The sequence below is a fragment of the Myodes glareolus genome, chromosome 15 (assembly GCF_982192425.1).
Source record: "Myodes glareolus chromosome 15, mMyoGla1.1, whole genome shotgun sequence".
Classification (NCBI taxonomy): Eukaryota; Metazoa; Chordata; class Mammalia; order Rodentia; family Cricetidae; genus Myodes; species Myodes glareolus.
This window is the reverse complement of record NC_142040.1, coordinates 4375169-4388763: the sequence shown is the minus strand read 5'-3', so window position 1 is coordinate 4388763 and position 13595 is coordinate 4375169. Positions and strand designations below refer to the sequence as shown.

The window sequence follows — 13595 nt, the reverse complement described above, 5'->3', positions numbered from 1 at the left end:
CTAACACAGATCACAGAGTGGGCTCCTCCCCTGTCAGCATTGTCTCACTTCCAGTCTCTAGCAAAAGCTTGACTCACAAGTAGTCTGGACTTGTGTAATTTCTTTCTGGTGACAAGTTCCTCGTCTGGTCAGCACTTTAGCCTTTCCTTCTCCCAGAAAGATTCCTGGGAGAAATTCTTTGCCAAAGGGAAGGGTACGAGTACTTCTTTAGAATGTCTTCACTCCAACCAGGACACTGTCTAGGAGAGGGCCTTCACTGGGATGCCTAGCCTGTAGTCAGAGTTTTACCGCATCTGACTTCCCGGCTGTTTTCTGCTGGCCTTGATATAGGAGCCTGAAGCAGCATTCACTCCACCCCTGCTCTCAGAATACCACCTTGCGTGTTTCCATGCCTCTCCCTGTGATCTGCATGAGCCATCCAGTTCTTCCTAAATTCCTTCCCTTTCAACCCCTCCTCCAAATCTACCCAAGCTTCCCTGTCTTTTAAGATGTTGTTTACTCCGTTGTGGACATCTCCCTAACGATCCGTAGTACAGAACTAGGCATTCATTCAAGTTCTAATCCTTCGAATGTACCACTATTAACTATTGAGCACATGAGCTTACGTCAGAATTATCAAGGACCCAACACATTTCCAAAAAGATTGAGTATATTATGTGGAGAGTAAATATATTGAGAATCTAGGAGATGTTGACAGACCTAGCTTCCCCCAGAGCATGGAGTAAGTCCTGTGTTTCTTACCATCTTAAGAAACTCTCCCGTGTCTACCTGGCCTGGTTAAAACACTCAAAATGGGAGGAGAAAAGGAACGCTTTCTCCCCTCCTTTCACTTTCCAATTCTATCTGGTATCTTTTTTGTGTGTTCTTACGCATTTTGTATTGTTGTTTAAGTAACAACAGAAAATTTACTATCTTAATCATGTTTTAGTGGTTGGTAAAAGTCACATCAGCTACGAGCACTTTGTTGTATGACTGATTTCTATGGCTTTTCCATCTTCCCAAACTGTAACTCTGTACCCATGAACCACACTCCTTCCTTTCCCTAGCTCCTGACACTCTGTCCTACTTCCTATCCCTAAGCCCCTGGCTACTTTCTATAGCGGCAATTTCTTTGTGTCCTGGAAACTTCTCCCAAATAACCACACAGAGACATAATACTAATTACAAAGTTTCAGCTGATAGCTTCGGCTTGCTTTTAGTTAGCTATTGTAACTTAAATCGACCCATGTCTATTAACCTATGTGCTGCCCCAGGCTTGTTTACCTCATGTGTGTGCTTCCCATTCTGCTTGCTCTGCATCTCATCCTGTCTTCTCTGACTGCCCTTCTTCCCAACCTTCTCTCTGTCCCGAAAATCCTGCCTAGCCATCAGCCAATCAGCTTTTATTAAACATGAGAGCAACACATCTTCACAGTGTACAGAAGAATTATTTCATAGCACCTTTAGGTAACTCATAAGTGGAATGATATAATACTCATCCTTTCATACTGGCTTATTTAGTTTAACACGATGTCCTTAAGGGTTACCCATGGTAGAAGACATGGCAAGTTTACTTTCATTTACAAAAGCCAATTCATAATTCATTAAACATCTATGGTCTAAGCTATTCTGGAAATTTGATATAGGAAGACTGCTTAATAAGCCCTAGAGTTCTAAATCAGCCTGGACAATATAATGAGAAAACAGTTTTTAAAAGTTCATCATATTTATGCATCATACTTTATCTATTTATCTACTCTAGTGTCTGTGTTTGGCTGGTGGGTCATTGGAGGGGAATGGTGAGAAATTACATTTTCTGTCCATTCAGGAGGAAATGTGCTCAGCACATTGGAGTCTTTCAGGATGGTTATTTTCAGAGACTAAAAGAAATTGTACTTGGGTACAAAGGGAACTTATTTATTTATTTGACACAGAGTTTCACTATGTAACTCTGGCTGTTCTGGAGTCCCTATGTAGACCAGGTTGGTGACCTTCTGAGCATAGAGACATATGACATAGAGTGGGAAGGCTAAAGTTAGAAACTAGCCTGGGCAACACAGGCAGAGCCATCTCAGGGAAGAAAAAGGAGTGCGCAAACAAACTACATAGAGAACATCTCCTGTCCAGTCAGCCCAGTGGTTCAGCCGTGCGATACTGGTTCCTAATAAAAAGCTGTTGACACTCCGGATGCCACTAACTTACCTCAGTCTTCCCAGGACCCCTTCAAATACCTCCTGTCTCTCAAAACAGGCCCATTGAGAAACGGGGGGGGGGGGGGGGGAAGCCCAATTTCAAAGCAGAGCAAATAACTAAAAAGACAAGCAAGAACCCTTTTAACTGTGTGTGAGGTGTTTGGGAGAGTTTTATGGAGGAGCCCCAGGATAAGCCCTGGCCTGTCCTAGCTTTAGCAGTCTCTCAGGGTGTTTTCTATTGGAGGTAGTCTTTGGCCCTTAAAAGGGGCATCCACAAGCTTTATTTCTGCGTGTCATCATGAAAGAATCTAAAGTATCTTTACATTAACATGAGCCTTATTTTTTAGTGAGCTATTATTAGATAATGTAACTGGAATGTGTGCTAAAAGAAGAATCCAAATAGATTGCTAGAATTTTCTTTTATGAAAAAAAAAATCACATCAAAAATCCTGACACTTCAAATTCCGCAGTTTTGGTTAAAGCATGCCAAATATAGCTTGCAATAGTAGATGACCTTTCCAAAGCGACATCCGCAAATTAATTGGTGCCTGAACAAAGAACTCTTTCTGCAGCTTCATGAATGTTGCCTTTATTTATTTTTTTTCTTCACAAATAGGATTTTACAAAACCGCTGTAGAGCATGTTGACCACTGACAAAACGATAACACACTTTCGGTGAGGGCCAGCGTGGACACAGGACCGCGGGATCGGCAGGGGGCTGCCCCTAGCCCGGCTCTCCTCTGGTCCCCGGCGGGGCCAGGCCGCCCCTCCCCCGCACCCGGCTCGGGTTTCAGTCTTCCGAGTTGAGCAAACTTGCTGCAGGCGGATTGGCGGCGAGCAGCTCCCTGGCTCCGGCGTCTTCCCCGCGACCACCGCTCCTTTGTGTCCCGCGGCCGCCGCCCGGGCACTGAGGTGGGGGAGGGCTCGGCGGGCCGCTCGTTCCCCTGCGCGGCGGACTCCCGGCGGGGGTGACACGTGCTGGGCCCGGTCACCGCGGGGCGGAGGCGGAGCCGGGGCGGAGGCGCGGCGACCAGGGGCGGCGACCGGGGATCCGCAGCGCTGCCCGCGTCCCCGCTGGCCGCCCGCACCGGGCCGGCTCTGCTCTGCGTCGGCAGCACCGCGGTGCAGGCGCGCGACGGCCGCGGCCGGGGATGAGCTGCCTGCGGTGAGAGTGTCGCTTCGGCCCCCGCCAGGCCGCCCTGCCAGCCGCGATCATGTACGTACGCGTCGCCGTGCTGCCACCGTCCGGTTCCCGGACGTGCCACGCGCCCTGGCTGCGCCCACCCGCTCACCGCGCCCCTCTCGGCCCCGCAGGTCCATCCACATCGTGGCGCTGGGGAACGAGGGCGACACGTTCCACCAGGATAACCGGCCGTCGGGGCTCATCCGCACCTACCTGGGGAGAAGCCCGCTGGTTTCGGGGGACGAGAGCAGCTTGTTGCTGAACGCGGCCAGCACGGTGGCGCGCCCGGTGTTCACCGAGTACCAGGCCAGTGCATTCGGGAACGTCAAGCTGGTGGTGCACGACTGTCCCGTCTGGGTAAGGGGCAGCGGCTGCGCGGTGCCCAGGCCAAAGGAGCCTGTCGTTTGGATCCTTCCTCCCCTCGTCTCCTATTTTCCTGACTGCCTAGCGAGAGGTTATGTTTTATTTTATTTTATTTTATTTTATTTTAGTTAACAGTTTTGGCAAATCTCGTCCTTTGTTTCAGTTTGGAGGTAGTGGAGCAGCCCTGTCACAAAACACGTCTGCAAGGTAGAAAGTCCCAGGGGAATGTAGAGCAGTTACTGTGCTGCACGTAGACAGCTGAGAGTTGACCCAAGGGACGGGGTCACGAAGTTCCACCCTGTGGAGGATAGGGACATGTGTGCTATAAATACCGTCCTTTACCGCCCAACATTGGCAAAAATACTCTTTTCCGGGACAGGTCAGAAATAATATGGAAAAAGGGAGAAAGGACGGAGTGTGAGAACTAATTTTAAATGGCTCATTTGTAGACTTCTAACCTGGGGGGGGGGGGTGTTAATTTTTAATGATGCAAATACCCATGCATTAGCCATTGTTTTTAGTGATTAATAAATTAGAAATACCATTAATGTTACTTAGCACTTTAAAAATTCTTCATGTTTATGATAGTTGAATGAAAGAAATCTGTTTGACGAAAGGACAAAGGAGTCAGCTCCTTGACTTGCAGATATCTTCACAACACAGTGACACTATATTTCAAATGTTTTGGCTTATTTTAAAACCTGTAATTCCTTGCTAATATTGTAGTTGTATGTGTTTCAGTTAAAGATAATACATATGAAACTTTTGGATCTTATGAGGGCATAAATTATGTGAGAGTCTTACATTAAATGGGCAGTTTTTTTTTTTTTTTTAAGAATCAGAGCTAAGGGGAAGTAGAATACTTTGGAACAGAAATATGTAGAATGTACTGAGGAAATTTTCTTGAGCATGTTTTCCTATTGTAGAAAGAAGACACTCTTTGACTGGAGATGGATATTAATGTGCTAAAATAAATTTTAAGTAGACTTTTCAATTAAAAGAATGGACTTAGCCTTCAGGTATGACAGCGATGATGGTATCAGAAGGAGCCACTAGCGAGGACTTATGGGCTGACGTTTGTGCAAGCCCGTTTACTTTGGGCCTTTTATTATGCAAGAGCTTTAGCCTGAAAGTATTACTTGTTCAGCATACTGTTGAATGAATATTTAGTGGATTGATGAAATAAATGCAGAGAAAATAAAATAAGATGACTTGGGATATTGGAATTATTTCTCCTAGTTTCAAGTTAACCCTTTACTTCCTGTGTTTGTTCACTTAGCAAAGAAGCACCCATTTTATAAAAATAAAATAGATAAGACAAAAATCTCCAGAATGGATTAAATAAGCTTTGCAGTCTTGCTGACTGTTATAGCGTGTTAAGGGGATTCTCGTTTTGTGTGCTCACAGTCTGTGATACCAAGTTTGTCACCAGGTACCATTTCCCATGCTAGGATGAGTCTTCAGATGTAGGGAGTTACATATGTAGAGTTTTTCTGAGCTGCTGCTTTTTCCTCTTGAACATAATAAGTAAATTCTGCCAGGAGCATGAACATTGGTTATACCAGTCAGCTGGCATTGACATATGTGCTGAATCAGATATCAAACAACAAAAGGAACTGATTTCAGAACCCTACTTTGCATATATATAATGTATATGTATATGTATAGTGTGTGTGTGTACATTTGCACCTTCTCTCAGACTTGTTTTCCTGTCTCCTGGTGCCATGCTGAAGGGTAAAGTCTCAAGAGTGCTGGCTGCTGTAATAAAGTGCACATTATAGCTTTAGTGTAGTTATATGTCACTTATATTAAACATGGGAGAGGTGCTCACGTCAGTCAAGGTTTATATCAATTCAGGACTTTCAGTGCACACAGCTAGTCAAATAGGATGAAGTTCTTGTTTCCTTGTAGGGTTTTTGTTTTTGTTTTTTTTTTAAAGATGAATTTGATTCTCCAGTGTAGCTCCAAGTTTGCTGTTGCATAACGTCCCAGTGGAGTCCTGGAACTGACTTACAAGGGGTGGGACAAATGGATTTCCTCTGGATTTCTGGAAACCGGTAGAGCTGTGGCAGCTTAAAAAGAAATGTGTCCGCTGCCGTGGAGCTGGAAGGCAGCCGGAAGGGTTTCCCTCCCAGGGTTGCTTTCTGTAGCTACCCCTACTCTGACTCTTTGCTGTCTCTGTGTACTTGAAGTTTTTTAAGTAAACATAATTCAAATTCATTAGATGAAGTTCATAGCTCAGTTTTGCCTACCTTTCTCTTTTGCAGTCATATTACTATTTAATTTCATATTTCTAGATTTTTATTTTTCTGTCTGTTAGAAGTATGTTCCAAAGCAGGGTTAGCTGGGCATCCTGGCTCATGCCTTTAATCCCAGCAATTGGGAAGAGGAGAGAGGGTTGTGAGTTTGGGACACCCTGGGATCCTGTCTCAAAAAAGCACAAATGAACAAATGAATAGAAAATAAACTGTGAGATGATGTATTCTTATTTTCTTGTACAGGGCTTGCAGCTGTGGATTGCATTACAAATAGAAGTGTTTATAGTTGTTTTATCCTCAATACCACAGAGTAAATTAATAATACCCAAATCCCCCTCCCTCCATGTTTTGCCTCTCCAGTAACTCTGGAATTCTGAACTATTTGGAATGTGAAAAAATGATTTCTAACTTGTTCTCTGGACTGGTTTTGAATCCCATGTGCCGGACTCTTTTATTGTTCTGTGATCCTTCAGCTTCCACGCCGTGCTGCCTGTGCTTATTGTGAACCAGAGTGTTTATAGATACAGTTGGGACCAATGGGCGTTTGTGATTTGGGCTCCCCGACCCTTCACCTTGCACCCTAACACTGTAGCATAACCTCAGTCCTTTGCCCTTGGCACTGACAGTTCAGCTTTCCTTTCTGTTTCTGTTGTTTTGAACTCCTTTCAAATGCTGTACCCATTCTGGTTTGGATAATACATCACTATTTTAAAGTTCTGCAGTGCAGCTCTCATTCTGAATGAGCTGAGAGATGGGACAAGAGCTCGTCTCTCCACGAGGGCATGTCTGTCATGGCCTAAAAGCTCTGCCACATGGATCTTGCTTGCCTGCTGATTTGAACCTTTTAATATTCTCTTGGACTCACATACCAAAGTGTAAGATTCTGTAGCCCAACAGTTTCCTAACTTGATTATGCCTTAGAAAAAGGCCACATGAAAGAAAAGATTAATCATTAACTAGAATTTAAGAAGAAAACTTCTGTGCGTGTTTGGCAGTGAAATTCAAATGGCATTCTCATTACATGCTATTTTCACAAGACTTTGCAGTCATTATCACAGAACTAAGTTCCATAATAAAGTACATGTGATTCGAGTTCTAAATATGAATATTAACTATAGTCTTATTGTAAAAATTTCTGAACAGTTTTATCCTGAATCTTTAGTATATGAGCTCAATACATAAAATGCAAACACAGTCCTTTACAATTAACAGCTTGTAATGTACAATGTGTCTTATAGTCATATTTTCTCCATGCTCAAATGGGCACTATACAAATAGAACGTTAAAGATTATATATTAATTTCTTCAAATCTGTATAAGATAAAAGGAATACAGGATTCACAGTGTGAGAACACACAGAAGCCCTGCAGTGTCTATCTGGGTCACAGAAAAGCTTCTGACCTTGACTGCACAATGTTATAGCTTTGGAATTGCAAGTGACTAAAATCAGCATAATTTCAAAGTAGAGTGCTTTTTTAGGTGTAGAGAGTGGACAGAGGTTGCTCATTTCATCAGACAAATGCTGTAGCTATGGGGCCTTACTAGTGTATAGTTGTTTAGGATAATGAAGAAAAAGTGTTTTAAATAAATTATCAGGCTTCAGACATAGTAAATTTTATGTGGTTACCCTTTTGTCTTAGTTATTTTCCTGCTATTATTTTCCTATTACCATAACCAAGGTAATTTATAAAAGAAAGCATTTATTGGGGCTCACAGGTCCAGAGGGTGAGTCTATGATCACCAGGTGGAGAATGTGGCAGAGGAAGGCAGATATGTGTCTGGGTCAGTAGCTAAGAGCTTACATCTGATTCACAAGTACAAGGCAGTGAGAAGGCTAACTGAGAATGGCCTAGGTTCTTGAAACCTCAAAGCCTGCCTCCCTCTCCCCCCAGTTATCTCTTTCAGTAGGGCCACACCTCCCAATCCTTCCTGAACAGTTCCACCAACTGGGAACCAAGCATGCCTTCTCAAGACTAACATACAGGAAACATTTAGACAATATCTTATAACTAATCTGGTAATTAGTTTGGGAATTGATTTGAAGATAAACAAACTAAAAGGTAATGTTTGCATTTTTGTTTAGGACATTTTTGACAGTGATTGGTACACCTCCCGAAACCTAATTGGAGGTGCTGACATCGTTGTGATAAAATACAATGTAAATGACAAGTTTTCATTCCACGAAGTAAAGGATAATTATATTCCAGTGATTAAAAGAGCATCAAACTCAGTTCCAGTGATCATTGCAGCTGTTGGGACCAGGCAACATGGTAAGTGCGTGATTTCTTTTTATAATGAGCATGCAGGTACCATGTTTACAAAACTAAGTTTATTAATGATTAATACAGCTTTATTTTGAAAGTCAAAATGAACAGTTGTCACCTTGTTGTTCTATACAGTAATCAGATGTCAGAGGAGAGGCTCACAAATATACTCAGTGTGCTTTGGGTGTAAATCTTCCTTTAAGTTGCTCCTCTACTGTACATCAGTAATTGTGTTCTTTTGACACTTTGAGCCATATTAATCTCTCTTAAGGTCCATTTGATGGGCAAGGATAGATTATCCGTGAAAAGATGTGGCATGTGAGCAGGGTTGTTAGGCAGACTGAGGTAGAAACACTTGACAGCGCTGCCCCAGGAAGGGATTACTTATTACCACATGCTTAGCAGGTTCCTGGGTTCCTGCTGCCCCCACCTTTGCTGTTGTGATCATCAGATATCAGGGCCAACTCGGGACTTGTTTTGATTTCGTAGTAGTTTGTAAGTTTGCTCAGTGTTATTTCCTTAGTAAGGCTGTCTTTAAGTTTTAATTCTTTTTTAAAGAACTTATTATTATTATTAAGGCATAGAAAATTGTCTTATGTTTCCATTGCTGTGATAAAACAACATGACCAAAAGCAACATGGGGACGGTTAACGCTTCTAGTTAAAAGGCCATTACTGAGGGAACTCCCTGCAGTAACTCAAGCAGGGCAGGGACCTGGAGGCGGGAACTGAAGTGGAGGCCAGGAAGGAGAGCTGCTTACTGGCTTACTCTTCATGACTTGCTCAGCTTGCTTTCTTTTAGAAGAACCAAGACCACCAGCCCAGGGGTAGCACCACCCACAAGGAACAACTGTGCCTTTCCACATCAATCTTCATCCAAGGAGATGTGATGAAGGCTTACTCACAGGCCAATCTGGTAGGGCATTTTCTCATTTGTGGTTTCCTCTTCCAAAATATCTCTAGCTGGTATCAAGTTGACAGCAAACTAGCCAGCACGTAGGGAACATGATGATTGGCTAACCTGAGAGTACAGCTTAATATGTCTTACTTACTTAATGCGTATGTCATGGAGAAGGGTTTAGAATGTTTGCAGTGCGCAGAAGGCTTCCTGAGGCAGCTACACCAGGTGATTACACCCTCCATGTAGAGAGCTCTTCTGACTTCTGACATAGTCGCACCTGTTCTTGAACTCGGCCCAGAGTTGCAGAGTCAGAGTGTGTATACATTGCCTCCTCCTTAGTCGCTGTATGTTATGCCGTTGCATGAATATGCCATCAGCTATGTCTCCACTGTCCTTTCGATACTTGGGTTTTTCCTTGGAGTGGACTGCTGAAGCAGAGGGCAGGTTTATGTTTCCTTCACACTAGTACTTACAGAGAAAACAAGCTTGACCCACCCTTGACCTCACTTTCTTAGGACTTCCCTAACTTTTTTTTCCTGTTCATGATTCTTGAAAGAGTTATCCTTAGTTCTTGGTTGCCTTGGGCTTCAGTCCTCCAGCCAGCCTCCCGGGCTTTCTCTCTCCCGAGGGAACCCTGCAGTGTCAAATTTGTTTCATTTAGTAACAGTTCTCTCTGCAATCATCCAAACATTTCCCTGCACTCCAGCCACTGTTTCCTGGCTCTCCTGCCCTCTGCCCTCTTCTCTGGTCCCCTCCCCACCTCCCTGTGTGCAGCAGCAACACAGGGAGGAGTTGGTAAGTCAGCCCTTCAGTTCTCTTCTTGCTCTCTGCATAGATCATGAACTCACGGTGTGTCCCTGGCTGTCTTTGTACACACTTACATGTACATGGAGTCTTTACTCTGCTTCTTGGGTTGTAGCCTGTTCCCTGGCCTGCACCCCCATTGATGTGATCCCCTGACTACTGTTAGATTCCTTTTTCTCTCACGCCAACCACATCCAGTAAGCTAAGTACCTTGTTTGATTTCATGCTAAGTAAATCTCAAACTCATTGCATTGTTTTCATCCCTATTTGGTATCAATTATTTGTCGTTTAATCCCTTTTTAAAAAGTTTTGGTGATTTTTTTTTTCTTTATTTATGTGTGTATGTGTGCCTGCCTGGGTTTGTCTACCGTTCCCATGCAGTTCTCTCCGAGGCCAGAAGAGGGCATTCGATCCCCTCACATTGGAGTTACTGATGGTTGTGAGCTGCCTTGTGTGGGTGTTGGGAGCTGCACCTGAGCCATCTGCAGGAACAGCAAGTGCTCTTAGCTGCCAAGCCGTTTCTCGAGGCCCTCATTTAATTTTTCATGGTGGCATTTTTGGTTTTCTGAAAGGGTAAGTTGATATTTGGAAGTGCACAGATTTATACAATTTTACATCCACACATTCAGGCACATACAAACAGAAAAAACAAATGTTTATTTATAAATGCACAAAGAATACAACAAATTTCAAATATGGCAAAGCTGCCAAATGCTACAAATGTTTAAAAGATGCTTCTACTTAATAGCTTACCACTCCTTTTTTTAAAAAATTATTTAAATAACATTTTTAAAATTTATTTTACGTACCAACCAGTTTCCCTCCCTCCTCTCCTCCCAGCCGTGTCCTCTCTTTCCCGTCTACTCCCCTCTGCTTCCACTCAGAAAGAGACAGGCCTCCTGTGGGCTAGTGCAAAGCCTGGCACATCAAGTTGAGGCAGCACCGAGCTCCTGCCCTAGGCCGGGGTGGGACCAGGTAATCCAGCATGGGGAACAGCATGGGGAACAGCTACTGCTCTCACTGCCTTACTAAGAGTCCGAGTTACACGATTGTCACACACATGCAGAGGGCTTGGTTGGTCCAGAGTCCATGAGCTACCGCGAGCTCAGGTCAGCTGTCTTTGCGGGTTCATCCATCATGAACACCCTGGCTGGTACAATTCCTTACCTCTTTCTTCCTCTGAACTCTCAGAGAGCAGCGCAATGCTTGTCTGTGGGTCTCTGCCTCTGCTTCCATCACTTACTGGAGAGAGTCTCTCTGATGGAAATTAGGGAAGCCACCAATCTGCTTACAGAGATGGCCAGTTCAGGCCCCTCCCCACCACTGCTAGGAGTTGGGCTCATCCTTGTGGGTTCTTGGGGTTTCCCTGGCATCAGGTTTCTCCCTAAACCCCAAATGCTTTCCCTATCACGACGTCTCTTCTGTTACTCTCCCCCTGTGTCCTGACTCCCCTGCTCCCTGCAGTTCCCGCCCCCCAATCTCCGCCCCCAGTTTACCTAGATCTTTTTCTACTTCCTCTCCCAAGGGAAATCCATGCATCCCTCTTTGGGCCTCCTTCTCATCTAGCCTCTCTCGGGTTGTGGATTGTAGGATGGATATCCTATACTTTATAACTATGAGTGAGTACATACTGTGTTTGTCTTTCTGGGTCTGGGTTACCTCACTCAGAATGACTTTTTTCCAGTTCCATCCATTTGTCTGCAAATTTCGTGAGGTCATTATTTTTTACAGCTAACTAGTACTCCATTGTATAAAAGTACCACATTTTCCTTATCCATTCTTCAGCTGAGGGGCATCAAGATTATTTCTAGCTTCTGGGTATTATGAATAAAGTTGCCATGAACACAGTTGTGCAAGTGTCCTTGTGATAGGATTGTAAATCCTTTGGGTATATGCCTAAAATTGGTGTAGCTAGGTCTTGAGGAGATTACTACTTCATTTATCTTTATTTTTTAAATTCTTTTGTCTTTTGGGTTGTAAAGTCTTTGATGATATCTTCATATGAATTACTTTGTAATGTTTCCTGTAGAGAGAAGAAAGTGATAATTAGTTTTTGTCTTTTCTCATTTCTTCACTCTCTACATCTTTCTGGCCCCAGAGCCCTGAACCCATGCTGTGTCATATTTCAGCCCAGCATTGTAATCTCATGTCATGTCTGCACTGTGGTCGGAGTGCTTGTGAAAGTCACACCAGGACAGTTGCCACACGCTTACCTGTCCCAGGACAGTTGCCACACGCTTACCTGTCCCAGGACGTGCCACAGAACATGAGCGACAGCTTCCTGAACCTGAGGTTAATTCACTTAGTGGTCTCATCCAGTACAAACTTATGAGTGGAGAGAGACAGTTTTGATTGTTTGTTTGGTTTTGGTTTTTCAAGACAGGGTTTCTCTGTGTAGCCCTGGCTGTCCTGGAACTCTTTCTGTAGACCAGGCTGGCCTCGAACTCAGAAATCCACCTACCTCTGCCTTTCAAGTGCTGGGATTAAAAGCATGCACCACCACTGCCACCCAGCAGAGACAGTGATCTGAATCAAATGCATGTTTTACCTCACCAATTTTACAGTAGTGTGTAACCATGTGGGAGAATACATTGTTGAGCTTTCTCCTGTGAATTTTTAAAGAAACTACAGAAGACCTTGAAGCTTAAGGTTCATGGTGGACTGACCTCTGGCCTCATGTTCCTTCTGGAATAAACTCAGAGTAGTCATACAAGTCAGAGCAGAACAGTCTGCTTTAAACTCTTTAGGAATTTTATTCTTCACTTTCATTTTTCCAAATTTCTAACCTAAGAAAATTGGCAAGAAGAAAACATTGAATTATAGAATTTATAAATCACACACACACACACACACATGCACACACACACACACACACGCACACACATCCATTTTCTCTTCTAAATCGTTTGAGACTACATGGGATTTTTGTTTTCACTCCTGATTGCTCAATATTCATTATAAGAATAGGGCTATTATTCACTTCTGGCCCATAGTATGGTGATCACTCCAGAATGTAGCATATTGTTATCTACTGCACTATTTAAAATATCTACATTTACATTTTCTTCCTTAGTCCAATAATGTGATTTACAGTTGTTGTTGTTTTTTTTCAATTCAAGACATAAATACTACACTATGTTTAGTTATCCTGGCTCTCTAGTGCTTAATCCACACTTGGTGCCCAATTTCTTTTTTTACATGGTGGAGGGAGACTTCATGACATGCACATTTTAAAAGAATTTGCCCCATTATTTTATATATTCCCTTCTCTTGCTGTACAATGCCTGCAATAGTGTGAGCTATCGTCCCTCCTGTGGTTGGTTGGTTTTTCTCTATAAGTAGCTTTTGCTTTTCTCTGCCCCTCCCAGTTCTTATGATTTATAAGGACTTGTTTTTAAAGTTCAGCATTTTATGATCTTTTACTTTGTGCAACATATCATCCATATCTAAGAAGGCGTCTTATTAGGCTGGCTCCTGCCAGTTTTCAGCACCTCTCCTCCTGGAAGACAACAAATGCTTAGACCTTGCTCTCGCAGCTCAGATTCCTTTTGGTGGGGGATGATGCTCAGACATGCGCAGTTGGGTTCTGGGGTGCGCACCAGGGAAACAGCGCTTCCTGTTAGTGCTTTCCTTCTTATCCAGAGTCTGGATT

At 43.5% G+C, this 13595-nt stretch overlaps 1 protein-coding gene across 3 annotated transcripts in view; it reads left to right on the top strand.

The window, feature by feature from the left end:
* Positions 1–2863: 2863 nt before the first annotated feature.
* Positions 2864–13595, top strand: part of Rhobtb3 (Rho related BTB domain containing 3) — a 55014-nt gene continuing 44282 nt past the window's right edge. Inside the window, exons 1-3 of one of the 3 annotated variants that reach the window (XM_085676923.2) lie at positions 2864–3387; positions 3486–3711; positions 8059–8245. In XM_085676923.2, coding sequence (XP_085533049.1) covers positions 3386–3387; positions 3486–3711; positions 8059–8245 — 415 coding nt within the window. In that variant the 5' untranslated portion in view covers positions 2864–3385. The remainder of the gene's footprint in view (positions 3388–3485; positions 3712–8058; positions 8246–13595) is intronic. The other 2 variants (XM_085676924.2, XM_048424562.3) reach the window with 2 other exon arrangements.